This window comes from Monodelphis domestica, chromosome 2, assembly GCF_027887165.1.
Source record: "Monodelphis domestica isolate mMonDom1 chromosome 2, mMonDom1.pri, whole genome shotgun sequence".
NCBI lineage: Eukaryota > Metazoa > Chordata > Mammalia > Didelphimorphia > Didelphidae > Monodelphis > Monodelphis domestica.
In genome coordinates, this window is record NC_077228.1 from 106,470,871 (window position 1) to 106,490,590 (window position 19,720).

At 43.3% G+C, this 19,720-nt stretch overlaps 1 protein-coding gene across 2 annotated transcripts in view; it reads left to right on the top strand.

The window, feature by feature from the left end:
- The first annotated feature begins 209 nt into the window (after positions 1-209).
- Positions 210-19,720, top strand: part of PRELP (proline and arginine rich end leucine rich repeat protein) — a 32,529-nt gene continuing 13,018 nt past the window's right edge. The window contains exons 1-3 of one of the 2 annotated variants that reach the window (XM_056815755.1): positions 223-374; positions 1,656-1,756; positions 17,860-18,842. In XM_056815755.1, coding sequence (XP_056671733.1) covers positions 17,864-18,842 — 979 coding nt within the window. In that variant the 5' untranslated portion in view covers positions 223-374; positions 1,656-1,756; positions 17,860-17,863. Of the gene's footprint in view, positions 375-1,655; positions 1,757-17,859; positions 18,843-19,720 lie in introns of both variants that reach the window. The other variant, XM_007481185.2, reaches the window with a different exon arrangement.

Genomic DNA, 19,720 nt, shown 5'->3' on the forward strand with positions numbered 1-19,720 from the left:
CTACAGCAGAAGGAAATGTTATTAAATTTGGGTCCGTTAGAAGGCATGATGTGTGAGGATTAATTCTTTGGAAGTTTTGGCTGCCAAATAAAGACTTTATTGTTGTCATTCCCCCCATTTCCTAGATCCCTCCCTCCGTGCCTTCTTCCATCCTTCCCTCCCTCTCTCCTTTCCTCCCTCCCTTCTTCCCACCCCCTCCCCTCCCCAATAGGATCAGGAGGAGTAGAAACAGGGCAAACACACGAAGAGATCAGAACTTCGAGCAGGCAGCTCACTGCTCCGAGCTCCGCTGAAGGGTGGGGGAGGAAAAGGAGGAAAAAGACACTTTCCTGGGATTTATACACAGAGCTAAGAGGAAGGGCGGGTGTACACAGGTAAGACCCAACAGGTGGACCACGGGGTGGGGGGAAAGGGAACAATTTATAGAGCAGTCTCCCCTCTAGCAAATTTCCTGATCTTTCCAACTTGGTAACCCAAGATGATAACAGTAATCTCTAACCTCTTTTTTCTTCCCTGATTCCTTCTTTCTATCCTGCCTTCAGCCTTTCCCCTTCTCTCCTTTTTTCTTTCTTTCTCTCTATTATCCTAAAGTTTAGTTTCCCTCATTCCTCCCCCCACAACTCTCCCTACTTGTGTTTGTCTCCCTCTTCCTCACCCTACAATCATTGATCTGTTTGTTTCAAAAGTAAAGCTTTCTTGGCACAGTGTGTGTGTGTGTGTGTGTGTGTGTGTGTGTGTGTGTCTCAGGGCTCCATGAAATATTTCTACAAATCAGGTGTTTCCATAGAAACATGGCTAGAAAGCCTGCTTCCCTATACCTTCCACACATTCTCTCTCTCTGTCTCTGTCTCTGTCTGTCTGTCTCTGTCTCTCTGTCTATCTCTGCCTCTCTCTGTCTCTGTCTCTCTCTGTCTCTGTCTCTGTGTCTCTGTCTCTCTCTGTCTGTGTCTCTGTGTCTCTGTCTCTCTCTGTCTCTGTGTCTCTGTGTCTCTGTCTCGTCTCTGTCTCTCTGTCTCTGTCTCTCTGTCTCTGTCTCTCTGTCTCTGTCTCTCTCTCTCTCTCTCTCTCTCTCTCTCTCTCTCTCTCTCTCTCTATTTCTCTGTCTCTGTCTCTCTGACACACACACACACAGAAGCTATACTTTCACCCACCCCCACCCAAGCACATACAAAGTCACATGTATCTTGTACATCCACCTTGGTCCTCTGATTTCTCTTGACATTCTGAGCTGGGCTATATAGCACACACACACACACACACACACACACACACACACACACACACACACACACACACACAGAGTCTCCCTCACTCCTGAACACACACCCACATTCTCTGCGTCTGTCTGTCCATCTTACACTTGTACACTTCTCTTAATCTGTAAAAGCAAAAGAAAGAGAGGGAAGAGAACCTTCCCACTGAAACTCAGGACAGAGAAGAAAGTGGGGGAGTCTTGAGACCAGGCAGAGCTGGGAGGAGATGAGCTGAGTGTCTAATTATGGAGGAAGAAGGAAAGAAAGTCCTCGGAATCTTCACAAATTCTCGCAGTCAGCCCTGCGACTTTACCTGCCTCTCTTTTCCAAACTACTTTTATTCTGTCAAAAATGAAAGTGACTTCCAAGCCATGGCTCACTCCTGAATTCTCTTCTTTCTAGCTCAGGAGGGATTAACCTTTTCTTACCTGGTAACCAGAAAAGGCAATATTGGTTGTTGCCATCTACCCCACACATCTACACCGAGTTCTCTACTGGTCTAGGTGAGTCTCAAGATAGAGAAAGAGGACAGGCAGAGAAGGGAGACACTGGAATGAGGCACTGAGGACCTCCCCTCCCCCAGCCTTAATTAATATCATAGTTTCATGGATTTAGAGGGGATTTCAGAGATGACATAGTCATCTAATCATCAAGCTGGAAGGGTCCTTAGAGGCCACTTAATCCCCTCACTTACAAATCAGGAAACACTGAGGCACATTACAAAGGAACATTGGGGAGAAGTGCTAATCATTTTATAGGCGAGAAAATGGAGGCCCAGAGAATCAGTCACTTATTCAAAGCAAATCATATATGAGATTTGAATCTGGGTCCTCTGATTCCAAAAATGAAAGAATATATAGCTATACATTTTCTTGAACGTTTAAAGGTTCGTCTATTGAGGTAACTTAAATGGGGCTCTTTTGAGAGAGAACAGCATAGGCAAACCCTCAGAATGGGGCTCTTTGAGAGGAGGGGAGAAGGAGAATTGATTCCATGATGGGTGGGCTGTAGCCAGAGGGAGAAACTGGGATTTGCCACATGCTTCCCTGCCCAGTTCCACCCAAGCATTGAAAGCTAGTTGCTTAGCCACAGTAAGTAAGAAAGCCCTCCTAATTCAACTCTATAGAACTGACTTCCTTACACCTGCCAATCTTCTCTTCCCCAGCCCCCAAGGGTTTGAGAACACAGAGAGGTCCCATCCCTTCCCCTCCAATTACAGCTGCTCCAAAGGGTTCTTGTAACCTACAAATGGTGGCTTATTGAGCACCATGTCTTTAGCATTCATGAAATGTTCTGCCATGGGAGTGACCAAAGGGATCCTGTCATTCAATGGTAAATGATTAGGGTTGGAGGGGAGGGACAGAATCTCTCTACCATTCCTTAAGAAGAACCACAAAATGGTATCTAATGTACCAACATGGGTAGGGATCAGAGAAGGGGTACTCTGGTAAAAAATAGTAGGAATTGATGGGCCAAGGTTGGGAGGGGTCTCAAAAGAACATAGTATTCATTCCCTTGCTACAGGATAGACTTGTCCTTTAACCATCAGTAATATGCAAGAAACAGAATATTAGTAGGAGTATTAGAGGAGTAAGAAGACCAATTTTCTCATCCTCCCATAGTTGTGTGATCTTGGGCAAGTTCTCTTCCTTCCTTCCTTCCTTCCTTCCTTTCTTCCTTCCTTCCTTCCTTCCTTTCTCTCTCTCTCTCTCTCTTTCTTTCCACCCCATCTGTCTCTCTGTCCCCTTCCTTCCTTCCTTCCTTCCTTCCTTCCTTCCTTCCTTCCTTCCTTCCTTCCTTCCTTCCTTCCTTCCTTCCTTCCTTCCTTCCTTCCTTCCTTCCTTCCTTCCTTCCTTTCTCTCTCTCTTTCTTTCTTTCTTCCTTCCCACCCCATCTCTGTCTCTCTGTCCCTCTCTCTGCCTCCCTCTCAAAACTTTATTTTCTGACTTTTTAAAAAAAATTTAAGTTTATTTATTTAATTTAGAATATTTTTCTAAGGTTACATGAATCATATTCTTTCCCTCCCCTCCTCCAACCCCCCCTCCCGTTACCTCCTGTCTTAATAACAACTCTAAACCCAAAGGGCAAGGGCCAGGCAAACAGGGTTGAGTGACTTGCCCCGAGTCACACAGATAGGAAGTGTCTGTGGCCACATTTGAATCCATTTCCTTCTGACTCTAGGCCTGACACTCTATCCATTGGGCCATATAGCTCCCCTCTTGGGCAAGTTCTTAACATCTCTGAGCTTTTGTGTCCTAATCTGTAAAATGAGATAATGAAGCCCTACATCCTTGGGCTGTGTTAAGAATCAAAGATAATATATGAAAGTGCTTTGAAAATTATAAAGTGCTGCACCAGTGCAACAGATTGTTATTACTACTACTACTATTAATGACAAGATCATAATAATAACCACCCATGAGAAAAAGAATAGAAGGAATTAGTGCTTTGGAATCTTGCTAAATTCTTCTAGGTTTTCACAATTTCTTCTGTAGCCTTGAAATCTAGGGGGATGGGAAGACAAAAAGGTGGCCTGGAAAGATTGACAAAGAATGTTCCCCTCTTAGGAGCAGCTAGACTGGGGAGGGCAAAAATAACCCACAGAACTATTAAGTGTTTAAATGCTCAAAGGACTATTTCCAAAGCTTCTCCCCATCTCCTCCATCCCTCCACAAGAAAAACTTGTCATTGGTCCTATGCCACTGTTCTTAGGCAAACTTGATCCTGTTTACAATTCTCTCTGGCAGGCCCAGGGAAGAGGGAGAAAATGTCTCCAGAATCATGTGTATTTAGGGTCGAATTTTTTGCTCTGCAATACATAGTTAGAGCTCTAATCTCGATTGAGCCACAGCAAGTGAGATAGAAAGGGAAGCTTTAGCCCCATTTTTTTTAAATTGATAAAGCTGCAGGAACTCCAAGAAGTGAGTTAATTTGTCCAAGGGCTTATAGACTAATAAGATTTTGAGTTAGAAAGAGAAATCAGAGAATATGTAGTCTAAGTCTTCATTTTACATTATAATAAACTGAGACCCAGAAAAGATCCAAAGTCACAGCTTGGGGTTGAAACCAATACAGGAACCCAGGCCTTAGGATTTCCAGGTTAATGGGTTTTCAAAAAACAAACAAACAAACAAAAAACAAACCAAAAAAAAGTGCTTCCTCCTTTAGTTGGGGCTAAGCACTTACAACACAATTTAGCAAACCCCTATTAAGTACCTACAAGGTATAAGACAATATTCTAGGGATATAAAGAAGAGAAAGAAACTAGCATTTATTATATGCCTACGATGTGCCAGGTACTGTGCTAAGCACTTTTCAACAATTGTCTCATTGTTCCTCACAACAACCCCAGGAGAGAGGTGCTATTATTGTTCCCATTTTATAATCAAGGGAAGCAAGATGAACAGAGATAAGTGGCTTGCCCAGAGTCACACAGTGTCTGTGGTCAAATTTGAACTCAGATCTTCCTGACTTCAAGAAGACAAAATGAAAATAATTCCTGACCTTGTGTATTTTATATTCTGCAGGGTTAAATATTGATTCATTTGAATTTGTTTTATTAATAGAAGTGATAGCAAAGCCACATCAAAAAATGTTATGGAGGCAGCTAGGTGGCTCAGTGGATTGAGAACCAGGCCCAAGGATGGGAGGTCTGGGTCCAAATATGAACACTGGCATCCTTGATATGTGACTCTGGGAGAGTCATTTAACCCCCATTGCCTAGTCCTTACTGCTCTTCTGCTTTGGAACCAATACACAGTATTGATTCTAAGATGGAAGGTAAAGGTTAAAAAAAAAAAGAATATGTCATGTTCATGGAACCCTTCGCATCAGCTCCTTCTTAATTCTTCCAGTTCTGGCTGGAGTTATAGTAGACTGATGGATAAAGATAAATTGATACACCCATCAAATATGCAAATAACACAAAACTGCAAAGGCTAGCTAACACAGCAGATGACACGGTCCAAAGAATCTTGATAGGCTAGAGCCCTGGGCTGATGGCATCTTATAGAGATGAATGTAGACTATTATTACGTTTGGGCACCAAAAAAAAAATCAGTTTCACAAATTTAAGATAGAGAAGGCATAGCTAGACATAGGTAGACTTCATGCAGAGGACTGGATTCAGTTCCGGACCACATCATTTATTTTATTTTTTGTCCTCAAAGGGCTTACATTTTTTTTTCAAGACCCATTTCCATGCACTAGGATGATCGTTTATAGTCTATTTTCCCAGTCATCGCCCCATCCACCAACTGGACCACATCATTTAAGGAGAACAGTTACAAGTCAGAGGATGGACCTACTAGATAATTGCTTATCTAAATTGTTATAATTGGGATTCTTTGGGGGAGGATTTTAGGGGTTGGACAAGATGGCCACTAGGTCCCTTCTATTTTTCCAATTCTGTGAGGGTGGTATGAAGGTGTGAACGGATGCCATTGCTGCCAGAGGCTGCTGGAGGCTGATTGCCATGGGCTGAATAGAGATAGTCAATAAATAAAACTGTCCATTTGGCAGCCATTCTTTCTCATGGATACTTTAGAGAAGAAGGTGAAAGGACCAGGGTGGATCCATACATATTTGGGCAATGAGGCTTGGAACAGAGAAGCTGGGGCTGAAAAGAGAAGGAAAAGGTCATTCAGATCTCCTCTGGGGCAAGCTTCTTGGATGGAGAGAAGCTGGATATTCTCCACTAGAGAGGAGTTGGGTGTGTTAAACAGTGTATTATAGACAGATTCTAACTCAACGGTCATATAAGTTATGCAGGCACGTGAATAAACAACTTGGTAGAAACATAGCCTTTACCCTTGCAATAACCTTATTTCCAACAGCCCACCCTAGACTAAAAACCCAGCCTGGCCCCTGACACTAATGCCCATCTCAATATTAACTCAAACCAGAACCTCAATCCTTTTTTTTTTTATTGAAAAATTTTTATTTAATTAATTTAGAATATTTTTCCATGCTTATATGATTCATGTTCTTTCCCTCCCCTCCTCCAATCCCCCTCCCATAGCCAATGAGCAACTCCACTGGGTTTTACATGTGTCATTGATCCCAACCTATTCCCATATTATTGATATTTTCACTAGGGTGATTGTTGGAGTCTACATCCCCAATCATATCCCCATTGACTCATGTGATCAGTTGTTTTTCTTCTGTGTTTCTGTTCCCACAGTTCTTCCTCTGGATGTAGATAGTGCTTTTTCTCGTAAGATGCTCAGAATTGTCCTGGATCATTTCATTGCTACTAGTAGAGAAGTCCATTACATTCGACTGTACCACAGTGTATCTATCTCTGTGTATAATGTTCTCCTGGCAGAATCTCAATCCTAATGCCAAATATAAGATCAAATCCAAGTCTCAACCTAAAGTCCACTCCTAATTGCAATCCAAAAGTTTCCACTGATGCTTAGTAACTGTGTCACCTTGGGCAAATCATTTCCTCTATGGTTCCTCCCAGCTCTAGATCTGCTTCTCTGATCCTTTGATCTTACAATGCTTTGGCATTAGGGAAACAGGGGGCCCAGAGTTAAGCTTTGCCATAGTTTTTAAATGTATCTGAAAGTGTCAGATCATCCTAGTCTTCTGACATCAAGACCAATGCTTTTTTCTACCATGCTGCTTTAAAAAATAAACAAGAAACCATACCCTACCCTCTATCCTTTATTTCAAACCCATCACAGCCTTAACCCAAATCCCATCTGTCACCTTAGCCCTGGCCCAAGCAGTCAGACAAGGTCAGAGAAGAGAGAGGTTCCCCCCAATCCCAAAGCTGGTTTGGATTCCAGACCTCTCTAAACGGACCGAATTGAACATTTTAAAGTACCTATTATGTGTTAGGGTACTTCCCAAATATATTTCATATGATATATTTCAAATATATATTTCATTTGGTCCTTGAAGCAACCCTGAGAGGTACGTGCTATTATTATTGCTATTTTACAGACAAGGAAACTGAGGCAGAATTGGGCACTAGTATTTGAACTCAGGTCTTCCAAACTGTATCCCAGTGTTCTAGTCACACTATAGCTGCCTAACTGATATTGGATTTGAAAGATTTTTTTGCAAACTTCTTTAAAGGGGTGAATTTAAATCTGGAGGCTACTTTTTCCCCCACAAAAACTGACTGAATGCTTAGTGTGGGTCAGGCACTGGGGTAGGACTTGGGGATATAAGCATAAAAACAAGATCATCTTTGTCCTCACGGAGTTTATAATTACATTTAATGTAAAGAAATATATTGTATACATATATAATAGCAAATAGAGTATGATAGGAGCAAAGGATAAAGAAAAGGTGCTGCTATAGGAAAATCTGAGGAAGAAGAGAGATTGTTTTTAACTCAGATAGCAGTTTTTTACTTGGGATCCACAGATAAATTTAATGAACTTAAATGAAAAAAAAACAAACTATGGTTTTCTATTCCACTAATGTTGAATGGAAATTTAGCATTTCCTTCAATTATGAATACAGGTAACAAGTATTATTCTGATGAATCTATGGGCTTTGTAATATGCCTAGAATATAGTAAGCTAAGTGTTTATTGAAAGACACAAAGAAGGCTAAGAATTCCTGAACTAGGGAAGCAGACAAGATTTCAAGTGACATTGAACTGGGCATTGAAAGAAAATGTCAATAAATGTACAAGAGCAGGGGAGATATTCCAGGTAGGGGAAACAGTCTGTACAAATGAGGTGGGAGACTGAAGGAGGTGATGAAGGGACAGTTAACAGCATGTGGCTAAATCATAGGTTACATGAAGGGAACGAATAGAAAATAAGGCTGGGCATCAAGCCAAACCAAGAAGCAGTTATTAAGTGCTTACAATGTAACAGATACTGCTAAGTACTGGGAGCACAAATATAAATAGAAAGAAGTATATAGTAGGTCAGCTAGATGACTTGGGGATAGAAAGCCAGCCCTAGAGACTAGAGGTCCTAGGTTCAAATTTGACTTTGGTTAATAACCAGCTGTGTGACCTTGGGCAAGTCATTTAACCCCAATTGCCTGGCCCTTACCACTCTTCTGCCTTGGAACCCATGATAAGAAGATAAGGATTTTAAAAACCGGTTAGGGGTAGGAAATGGTAAGAGATGTACAGAGAATAGTCAGGAGAATGAGACATGGTTTGCCTGGATATTGTTTTTAGTCAATTAGTCATGACTCCTTTTGGGTTTTCTTAGCAGAGATCCTAGAGTGGTTTGCCATTTCCTTCTTCAGATCATTTTGCAGATGAGGAAACTGAGGCAAACAGAGTAAAGTAATTTGCCCAGGGTCATACAGCTAGGAAGTGTTGGAAGTCAAATTTGAACACAGCTCCTCCTGACTCCAAGACTGGCACTTTATCCATTGAACCACCCAGCTGCCCTGGTTTGCCTGCCCAACCCTCCTTAAATGGAATTTCTGAGAGTAGTTATTCAATCAGAGAAGGAGCTCTCAGGAGAAAGGGACTTCCAAAGTACAGAAAGGAAGGTTGGATCCATATTGAGGAATTCATTAAATGCTGGGCTAAGGAGGCTGAAATTTATTCTATAGGCAATAGGGATCCACTATAGGTGTTTTAGTAACTAATGAAGCAAAAGGGTCAGATTTGTCTGAACACTCCTCTATTGCCTGTAAAACACTCCACTGAAATCTTTATGATCCTTTAAGCCCTTGATGAAATGCAACCTATTCCATGAAGCCTGCCCTGACCACCCCTGCTACAAGTGGATCCTTTTTTTCTTACATTATCCTTAAGCACTTGGGCTGTTTTCCTTTCTCTCTTATTACCACATACTTGTCCTATCCTCACCTCTTTCTAAGTGCCCATTAAATCTGCAATGAATGAAATTCTCTGAAGGCTATATTTTTAGTTTAAAATATTAATTTATAAATCTGCTGCCCAAAAAAATCCAACTAGGTAATGAACTTCCTTACAATCTAAACAATTGCCACAGACTCAAATCGTGTGTGTGTGTGTGTGTGTGTGTGTGTGTGTGTGTGTGTGTGTGTGTGTGTGTGTGTGTGTGTGTGTGTGAGAGAGAGAGAGAGAGAGAGAGAGAGAGAGAGAGAGAGAGAGAGAGAGAGAGAGAGAGAGAGAGAGAGAGACTGGCCAAAAAGCCAACTTCCTATAGTTCAATATATATTCCTTCTGGTCATCACTCAGACCTTCCCTGGGATATCTGGTTGGAGAATAGTCATGAAAGGAATAGTTTTAGACACCTCAACTCCTCCCTTCAAATTTCATCGCAGGAAAAGGCAGGTCTGGAGAGGACACCAAGAGGACCTCTTCCTCCCTGCCAAGCAGCTACAAGTACATACTTCCCCCAATGTGGAGGCTGCCTAGCCTACCTCTTTACCTAACCAAGTCTTGGTTTACAGAAAAATAAGGAGCCAGTGTCTACTCTGCCAGTTTTTACATCTAGAAGAAAGAAGGGCAGACCCAACCCAGTGACATAGGCTGAGGCAGTCAGAGATGGTTTTGTAGTTTTTAAAATGATGTTCTCCTTGGGGAGGAGGTGCCAAAGTGGGAACCACTTCTCAAAAAATAGCCCAATTCATGATGACTTTTCCCTAGATCTCAAGCCCCTTGAGGGGAGGGACTGGACTGTTTTGCAATTTTTGTAATTGCCAACACCTGGCAGAATTTCTGGTTCACAATTGGAGCTTGTTAAATGTTGATTGACTCTGAATTGGGAAGGCAATGTAAAAGCTGCTAAATGAAAAATAAGCTAAAAAATTTGGAAAGCTCAGTGAATTAGGTCTGATGGAAAAAAATCAGAACAAAAAAACTACTGCAAGCAGCCAACAAACAACTATTGAGCATTTAGTGCATGCAGAGCTCCATAGGAAGCACAGGGTGGGACAGCAAGGGGGGAAAAAAAGGGCATCCTTGGCCTCCAAAAGCTTATCTGCTGAACCAGAGATTCTTAGCCATTTTCCCATGGATCAAACCCTTGGGCAGTCTGGTATAGTTTAGGGACCCTTTCCTCTCAGAATAATGTTTTTAAGGATAAATAAAATACATAGGATTACAAGGGAAATCAATTCTACTGGTATATAAATATAATTTTTCACCCATTGAAGTTCACAGACCCCTTAAAATGTATAAGAACCCCTGATCACGAAAAAAAAAACCAGGGGCTTTGAGTCCTAGGGAGAGGGCTTCTTGGTCTTTAGGGAGCCATCTCATTGCCTCCTCCTCAGAGTCCAGCATCTGAGATTTAGGGCAGTAAGCTGACGTTGCCTCTGAAATGTCTGTCTTGTCAGATAATTCTCCTTCTAGAGCCAAGCTGGAGGAGAAAGGGGCGGTGACTTGCCAGAAAAACCTCAGGAGGGAGCAATGTGTCCTGAGCAAAAGCAACAGAAATAATGGGTCTAATGGGACCTGGAGGGATGGGAGAAGGGGAGAGGATAAACTCTCAGGTTCCCATGGTTAAGAGCAAGAGCAGCTTTTCCCTCTGTAGGCAGCTTTTCCTGGGAGGCATCCCATTTGCTCTGGGAGGACTCAGGAACCTTCTGGAGTGTGGAGATGAGAGAGAAGGAGAAGGATTATAAAGGAATCTAGGCAGGGAAAATCTGGAGCATCATTCCAATACTCTCGAGGTTGCCTAAGGACTGGTGGCATTGGGAGAAAGAGATAGGGAGGACACCCCAAAAGGGAGAATTGGAAGTAATGAGTGGAAATTTGCAGAGGCCAGTTTTGACCCAATGTAACAAGGAGAGCTCTCCAAAAGGGCAATGGGCTGCAAGTTGGAAGGCTGTCCATTTGGGGAGGTATTTAAGTACAGGGGATGGATGCTTTTCAGAGTTTTGGGCAAGGAATTCCTCTTTAGGGATGGGTTAGGTCAGATGATTTCTGAGTCCTCATTCAACTTTGAGATTCTAATATTTCTATAAGAGGGTCCAATAGTTCAATAGCTCTGGGCTGTGGCACAAAAAAAGAGAGAGTAATGAAAACCTCCAGCCACACTGGTGCTGAGGTTTGGGTGAAGTGCTGGCCTCCTTTCTGTCTCAGAGCTGAGATGAAAATGTGACAGGGTCCCAGGAAGGCAGAAAGATTCTGGAGGTTAGAATAGAAATAAAAAGCAATTTGAATAAGGCTACATCTAAGAAGGACTGCTGGTTTCAGAATTATAGATTTGGAGTGGGAAGGAGCTTTCAAAACCGTCCAGTCCTGCTCCTTCATTTAAAAAAACTGTTTTTAATTTAAAATTTTTTAACCCTTACCTTCCATCATAGAATCAATACTGTGTATTGGTTCCAAGGCAGAAGAGTGGTAAGATCTAGGTGATGGGCATTAAGTGACTTTACCAGGGTCATGCAGCCAGGAAGTGTGTGAAGTCAAATTGGAATCCAGGACCTCCCATCTCTGACCCTAGCTTTCAATCCACTGAGCCACCCAGCTGCCCCCAGCTCCCTCATTAAAAACAAAACAAAAAACCTGCCCTCTCCTTTTGTCTTAGAATCCACACTAATTATTAGTTCTTAACAAGAGTGGTAAGAGGTGGGCAATTGAGGGTAAGTGACTTGCCCAGGGTCATGCAGCCAGAAAGTTTCTGAGGCCACATTTGAACCCAGGGCTATCCATCTCTTTGTCTGGCCCTTTGTCCACTGAGCCCCCTAGCTAGCTGCCCTTTAGCCCTCTCATTTTACAGATGTGAAAACTGAAGCATAGAGCAGTTATGGGATATATTATTTTATATGGGATTACTTAGCTAGTGAAGTTTGCAGGTTTTCCTCACTCTGAATCCAGGATCCTACCATCCAAGAAAGTTAAATTCTTTATCTTTGGCAATGGACCACTTTGGCAGTCTAGTAGAAGAACCTGTGATCTTTTCTCACAATAATTTTTTAATATAATTTTATTTTTAAAAAAAATTTTCAGTGGCTACATAATTCATTTTCTCTCCCTCCCCTCTTCCCTCCCTCCTCTCAGAGCTGACAAGCACTTCCCCTGGATTATACACATGTTATCACTCAAAACCTATTTCCATATCTTAGAATAATATTTTAAAAGCATAAAATAAAGTCCGCACAACTATAAAGGAAACCAATTGTAGTGAAATGCAATTATCAAAAGATTTTTTAAAACAAGTTCATGGATCCTGGGTTAAAAATGGCTGCACTGAGCCAAACTTTAGCCACATTAATCCTACCAATCATTTTACTTTATAAATAAAGAAACTGACGAGAGAAAGGAAATTGCATTTACAAGTGGGCCCATGATTCTCCTCCTGGTTCCCATCCTTCCCATCTAGTCAATAGCAGGCCTGATCAGATAAGGAGCTGCTGAGAGGTTGTCAGACCTGGAAGGGCAGTTGGAGGCTGTCAGAGATGACATGCCAAAAGCAAAAGGTCACAGAGAGCTGGTTAGTTCCAGCCATGAGACAAGAACCCTTCCGTTTTCTGATGTCCGCCCAGGTCTTTCCTTTTTTTGCTACTCCATATAAGGATTCCAGATGCCCAAGTTACCTTGGCTCATCCTCACTTTTAAGTAGCACCTGTCTGTCAGCTCAGTTTTGTGTGTTTTGCCATAATCTTAGAAGTATAGCAACAATAACTGTCATTTACATGGCACTTTATTTATTTACAGGTTACATTGCCTCTTTAGTTGTTTATTTGAGTGGGGAATTCTTTAAAAAAAATTTAAAAGTTTCATTAAAATTCCCAGATATCGTTTAAGAATGCAGAGAACTTTTCATACATTGATCTTATTTAAGGCTCACAAGGCAGTGATGAAATTGGTACTCCAGTGTTCATAGGAGGACACCTTAGAGGTATGAGAGACTTTAGAAGGTATCGAATTCAACTTCTTCCTGAGAAGACCCAGAGAGGTTAAGTGATTTACCCTTGGTCACACAGCTGGTAAGAGTCAGAACCCTGAACTAGATCTCTTTGGACCTGAAGGGATCTTCTAGTCCTAATCCCTCATTTGATAGAGAAGGAAACAGAAGCCCAGAGTAAGGAGTGATTTGCCCAAGTTACATGGAGAGTTACTATCCTTTCACATGCTTGGTTTGGTACCTAGGGCTTAGTGAAAAAAAATGTTGGTGGCAAGAGAATGGAGGGGAAGTAGGGAAATGATCACCAAAGATGGGGACTCGTTGGGGGGTGGGGGGAACACTTTGAAAGAAGCTGAAGAAATTATCCTGGAATCCAGAACATGCCTTCTCCCTCTTACTTAGACATATTGTGTATGTTCGTGGACATTTATGTATATATGTGAGAATGCATATGTGCCTGTGGGGGGCATATGTTGGGGTGCACATAGATGAGGAGGGTGAGTCAATGCACGTGGTTATGTGGTAGGAGAGTCTGTGACCCCAGCCTTGGAAGCGGGGCAGTGCATCTCTGGAGTCACCATGTGAGTGGCCAGTCATTCCTTTGATTACAACCAGCTGGAAGACATGTTATAGAGAAGGGGAGGAGGAAGAATGATCAGATGGAAGCTGAGAATTAAGAGGAGAGGAGAAGAAAGAAGTGGGGGGATGAGGAGAGAGACAGAGAGAAAGAGAGAGAGACAGAGACAGAAAAAGAGAGGGGGGGAGGGAGGGGGAAGAATAAGGGAGAGAGGAGACAGAAAAGAGATTAAGAGAAAAGAGTCAGAAAGAGAGGAAGAGGAAGGAGAGGGAAGGGCAAGGAAAAGAGAAGACAAAAAGAAAGATAAAAAAGAGAAAAGTCCACTGCTAACAGTTGTCACCATGCCCAGGAATGATGTAGGGACTTACACAACTCTGCCCCCATTTTTAAAAAAAATTATTTTTTTCTGCCTAACCCTTACTGCATTTCTCCCTTGCACTGATGTTTAGTCTCAATTCTAAGGCAGAAGACAAGAGTTTAAAAAAAAAGAGGGAAAGGACTTTCAAAGACTTGGTTCAAATCTTGATTCTGCTACTAAATTTGTATGACCTTGGGCAAGTATGTTAACCTTCATGAGTCTCAGCTTCCTCACCAATAAACTACATTGTTGTACTAGAAAAAAAATTATTTTTTTTTCAATGAATAAACATTCATTTCTTTTCCCTCCCATATCTACCCCTCTTGGGGGGGGGGGCGGGTCGAAGGAAGGAAGAAAAACAAAATCCTTTTAGTGAATATGCATAGTCACGTAAATTCCTAACGACCAGAGTTGGTTTTAGCCTTATTATATTCCAAGGTATAGCAGAGATAGCAGAGACTCTCCACTGTACCTGTGGCTCCTCAAGGACCACAGACTAGAAAGGGGTTTTGGAGGAAACTGGCAAAAGTTGAGGTCTGTCTGGGGAGCAGCTAAATGGTCCAATGGATAGAGTGATAGGCCTGGAGTCAGGAAGACTATATCTTCCTGATTTCCAATCTGATCTCAGACACTGACTAGCTGTGTGACCCTGAGCAAGTCACTTAACCCTGTTTACCTCAGTTTCCTCTTCTGTCAAATGAGCTAGAAGAGTAAATGGCAACCCACTCCAGTATCTTTGCCAAGAAAAATCCCAAAACATGGTCACAAAAGTTGGGCAAACCTGAAAAATGACTGCACAACGAGAAAGAAAAAAGGAGATTTGGATAGAACCCTTGACTAAAGGAGGGATGCTCTAGGGTCTGTACAAAGAAGCAAAAGGGAATAGAGCATGGAATGGACTGATGGTAGACATCTGGGAAGAGATTCTTCATGTCCTTTTCCAGATACCTCATCGATTCTGGGAAAGTTTCTCAACTCAGGCAAGGAGGAGAGAGCAGGGAATGTGGGTTGAAAGTCTGCTGTTTTACCAGTACCCTCATCCTTATTGACATTTCCCCACCATCTGTTGGACAGAAGCCACAGGGTGTTCTCTGGGGGGTTGTCTGGGCATTCAGAAGCAGCTGCCAGCTGGCAGGAAAAACCCACAGAGCACTGGCGGCACTCCTCTCCTCTCTTCTGTGGAGCTCCTTTCTCTTCTCTACCATGGCAGCCACCACCAAAACTGGGTAGCTCAGAGGTCTGGCTTGTGGAGGAGCTAGTATATGTGAGCAGCCTTGTAGGACTAGCCATGGTGGGAGGAGATGATGGAGAGGGATGGCCTACTTGCATAGGTAAGCTCTTCTTTGGGCTAGTCTTGGCACCCGAGCAAAGAGACCCATTCTTGGCTCTGCCACCCACTTTTCTGAGGTCTCCCAGTTGGTCCCTTCTTGGAGGGATCCTCTGTTGGTCTATCAATAAGTTTTTCAGGGCCCATGAAAGGGGAAGGATGAGTTTGGAGAAAAGGCCTTTTGGGAAAGTTAGAAGGATGTCATGAGTGCTGATGGAGATAATCAATAACCAGGTCACCAAGCCTTTGAAAAACAGCCCTTTTTCCTTACAGCTCCTGTATTATGAGGCAGCCAACACTCCTAAGATCTTCCCTTGTTATTCCTGTTCTAATGAATACTATTTGGCCACCTTCCTCCAGCTCTTTTCTTTGTTCCTCCCACCTCTGCTCCTCCTAAACTTCTGAGCTTAAAGAGAAAATGCACTGGAGGAGAGGCAGGACAGGAACCAATGCCAAAGGAGGCAGTTCAGTCCTTGAGGGGGCTTGCATCTATCATCCCACTGGATGGATAGCAGGACTGATCCTACAGAGAAATCAACCCAATTCAATCCAAGAAGCATTTATCAAAGTTATTAAGACAAAACAAAAACAATCCCTCCACTTGTATCCTAGGATAGATATAATATGCAAGTTGATAAGCATAAATACCATAATGAGAAGAGAAAGCACTGCAAGTCAGAGGCATAATTGGCATAATTATGAAACATACTCGTTTCTCTGATTGGAATTAAGCATCAGCTACTCAACTTCCTTTTTTTTTCTTTCCCTCAAAGAAGCATTTAATAGTTTAGATGCAACATGACTTTCAAGAGGCTCTTGGGTAAATCCCAGTGGTTAGAGAGGGGGAGAAAGCAGGGCTAGGAATCCTAGAATCCTTAGGCTAGTAAAAACCTCAAGGGTTCAGTCAATTGGCCCCTCTCTCTGATTTTAGACAGCACCAGGAGCCTTTCTTGTATCAAAAGTCCATTGGTGGAATGGAACTCCCACCTCTCCTCAGGCCCCCAAGCCTATGTTCTTCCACTGCTGATGGCCAGAAAGTGTTTTTCATGACATCTACCTTCATTTCTCCTGCTATAATGGCCCATTTTCTCTTTCTTTTCCTTGTAGAGATGTAGCACAGCAATCCCAGGTCAGAAGGATTGAAAGGACCTTTTCTATCTCACATCATTCTGTTTGTTTTTCCTAGGAACATGATGTCTGAAGGAAATTGTGCGTCTGTGTGCTACGGGCAGAGACTGGGGCTCTGTGAGCCAAGTGGGAGGGGAATAGAGCTGCCCTGAGCAGTGTGGTGGATGGGTAGATTCCTACAGTACCTTTTCCGAGGGCCTGGGAGTCAGGAGACCCAGAGTCTAATTCCAGTTCTGTTAACTAATTCACTGTGGAACTTTGATAAAGTCATCTCCATTCTCCAGGTCTAAGTTGCCTCATCTATAAAAGGAAGTGGTTCGCCTTTTGTTTTTGTATCATGGACCACTTGATAATCCATTGTCATGGATGCCTTCTCAGGATGTTTTTTTTTTTTTAAACCCTTACCTTCTGTCTTAGAATCAATACTGTGTAAGGGGTAAGGGTTAGGCAATGGTAGTTGAGTGACTTGCCCAGGGTCACATAGCTAGGAAGTGTCTGAGGCACAGGACCTTCCATCTCTAGGCTTGGCTGCTCTCTATCCACTGAATCATCCAGCTTCCCCATCAGAATGTTTTAAGATGGTTTTTGTTCAGGTGTGACCCCATTTGGTGTTTTCTTGGCAGAGATACTGGAGCAGTTTGCCATTTCCTACTCCAGCTCATTTTACAAATGAGAAACTGAGGCAAACAGGGTTAAATGACTTACCCAGGGTCACACAGCTAGTCTGAGGCTGGATTTGAACACATGAAAATGAATCTTCCTGATTCTAAGTCCATTACTCTAGCCACTGTACCACCTAGTTGCCCATGTTTTTAAATGTGCAAAATGAAATATATAGGAGTCCAAAGGAAATCAAAGGCTAATGAAGATAAAGATGTAATTTTTTTCTCATTGAAGTCCACAGACCCCCTGAAATGTATCCACTTACCCCTTGGGGATCCAGGAACCTCAGGTTCAGAACCTTGGAGTTGGATGACCTTTAAGGTCTCTGGGGGTGATCATACCTTGTGATTCAGAGCACTACACACCACTCCTCTCTCAGGGGGTTGGGAGGGAGAGACGATTTTCCTATGTCACAGATAGGCAGATAGAAGATTAAATGATATTTATGGAACTTTGGAGAAGAGCAAAGACTCCTGATTCCTAATGGGCTAATACCAACCACCCCAGAGCAAACCAGGAACATTCCTAGGAGGTTAGAGTCCCTGGTGAGGGTCTCCAGGGCCTCAGGCTCTTCTTCTTTTTTCTTTTCTGTAGAAAATGCAGTTTCCCTTCTGATCCCTCGTTCTGCCTTTGGCCAGTGCTTCACTATGGGATGAGTCCCCTCCCATTGTCTTCTAGACAGCTACAGAGAAAAACACGTTTGGAGGTCTTTTGGGCTAAGCTGCCTTAGTCTAGCCTGTTTAATTTGCCAGTGACCCTTCTGTTTCTCTCTCCTGCAGGTGAATGCCCTGGACCATGAAGCCCTCTCTCTGCTGGGCCCTCCTTCTCCTCTTCATCTTATTCTTGGGAGCCCATAGCCAAAACAGTCCCCCCAGAAGGCGGCCTAAACCCAGGCCCAAACCCAGGCCTACACCCCGATTCCCTCCTGCTGGTTTCAAAGAGCCCTCTGAACCAACAGACCTTCCTCCTCCCCTTCCCCCGGGACCCCCGTCCGTCTTTCCTGATTGCCCTAGAGAATGCTTCTGTCCCCCAGATTTCCCTTCAGCCCTGTACTGTGACAGTCGCAACCTCCGAAAGGTGCCCGTCATCCCGCCCCGAATTCACTATCTCTACCTTCAGAACAATTTCATCACAGACCTCCCCATAGAGTCCTTCAGGAACGCCACCGGCCTGAGATGGGTCAACCTAGACAACAACCGCATCCGCAAGATAGACCAGAAGGTGTTGGAGAAGCTGGAGAGTTTGGTCTTCCTCTACATGGAGAGGAACCAGCTCCAAGAGGTCCCTTCAGCCCTGCCCCGAAAGCTGGAGCAGCTGAGGCTCAGCCAGAACCAAATCAGCAAAATCCCCTCCGGGGCTTTTAACAAGCTGGAGAACCTGGTGCTCTTAGACCTGCACCACAACAAGCTCAGCGATGGTGTCTTCAAGGCGGATACCTTCCAAGGCCTCAAGAGCCTCATGCAGCTCAACCTGGCTCACAACATCCTGAGGAAGATGCCGCCCAAGGTCCCCACAGCCATCCACCAGCTCTTCCTGGACAGCAACAACATTGAGAACATCCCCAACGGCTACTTCAAGGGCTTTCCCAACCTCTCTTTTATCCGGCTCAACTACAACCAGCTGTCTGACAAGGGGCTCCCCAAGAACTCCTTCAATATTTCCAACCTGTTGGTCCTCCACCTGTCTCACAACAAGCTTAGCCATGTACCGGCCATCAACAACCGGCTGGAACACCTGTATCTCAACAACAATGAGATTCAGAGTAAGTGATGGATGACATGAGGGGAATAGGCATGAGTGATGAGGGTGGAAGATCCGACAATAAGCAATTATATGTCTACTATGTGCCAGGCACTGTGTCGAGGCAGGCAAGTTTCATATTAAGGACTTACTGTGTGCCAGGTATTGTGCTAAGGCTGGCAGACAACAAGAATTTATTAAGTGTTTACAACGTGCCAAGCACTGTGCGAGGGAGAGAGACAGAGACAGGGACAGACAGAGACAGAGAAAAACAGAGACAGAGAAACAGAGTGGGGGGAGTCAAAGAAGAAACAGAAACAGAGACAGAGGAGAGAGAGAGAGAGAGAGAGAGAGAGAGAGAGAGAGAGAGAGAGAGAGAGAGAGAGAGAGAGAGAGAGAGAGAGAGAGAGAGAAACAGAGAGAGAGAAACAGAGAAAGAGTCAGAGACAGGAAAGAGACAGAGGAGAGAGAGAGAGAGAGAGAGAGAGAGAGAGAGAGAGAGAGAGAGAGAGAGAGAGAGAGAGAGAGAGAGAACAGAGAAAGAGTCAGAGACAGGAAAGAGACAGAGGAGAGAGAGAGAGAGAGAGAGAGAGAGAGAGAGAGAGAGAGAGAGAGAGAGAGAGAGAGAGAGAGAGAGAGAGAGAATCCAAGATTAGGGAGGTGATAGTCCTATCATACTCATCTCTAGTCAAACTATTTCTTGAGCATTGTGTTTATTTTAGAAAGTAAATTGATAAGATAGAGAATACCCAATAAAGGCAGTCAGGATGTAAAGGGTCCTGAGATTATGTCCTATGAAAATTGATTGCAGAAACTCCAAATGTTTAGTCTTAGAGATGGAAAGATTTGACCCAGGGAGAATGTCTATCTTCAGCATCTGCAGAACTGTCATGTGGAAGA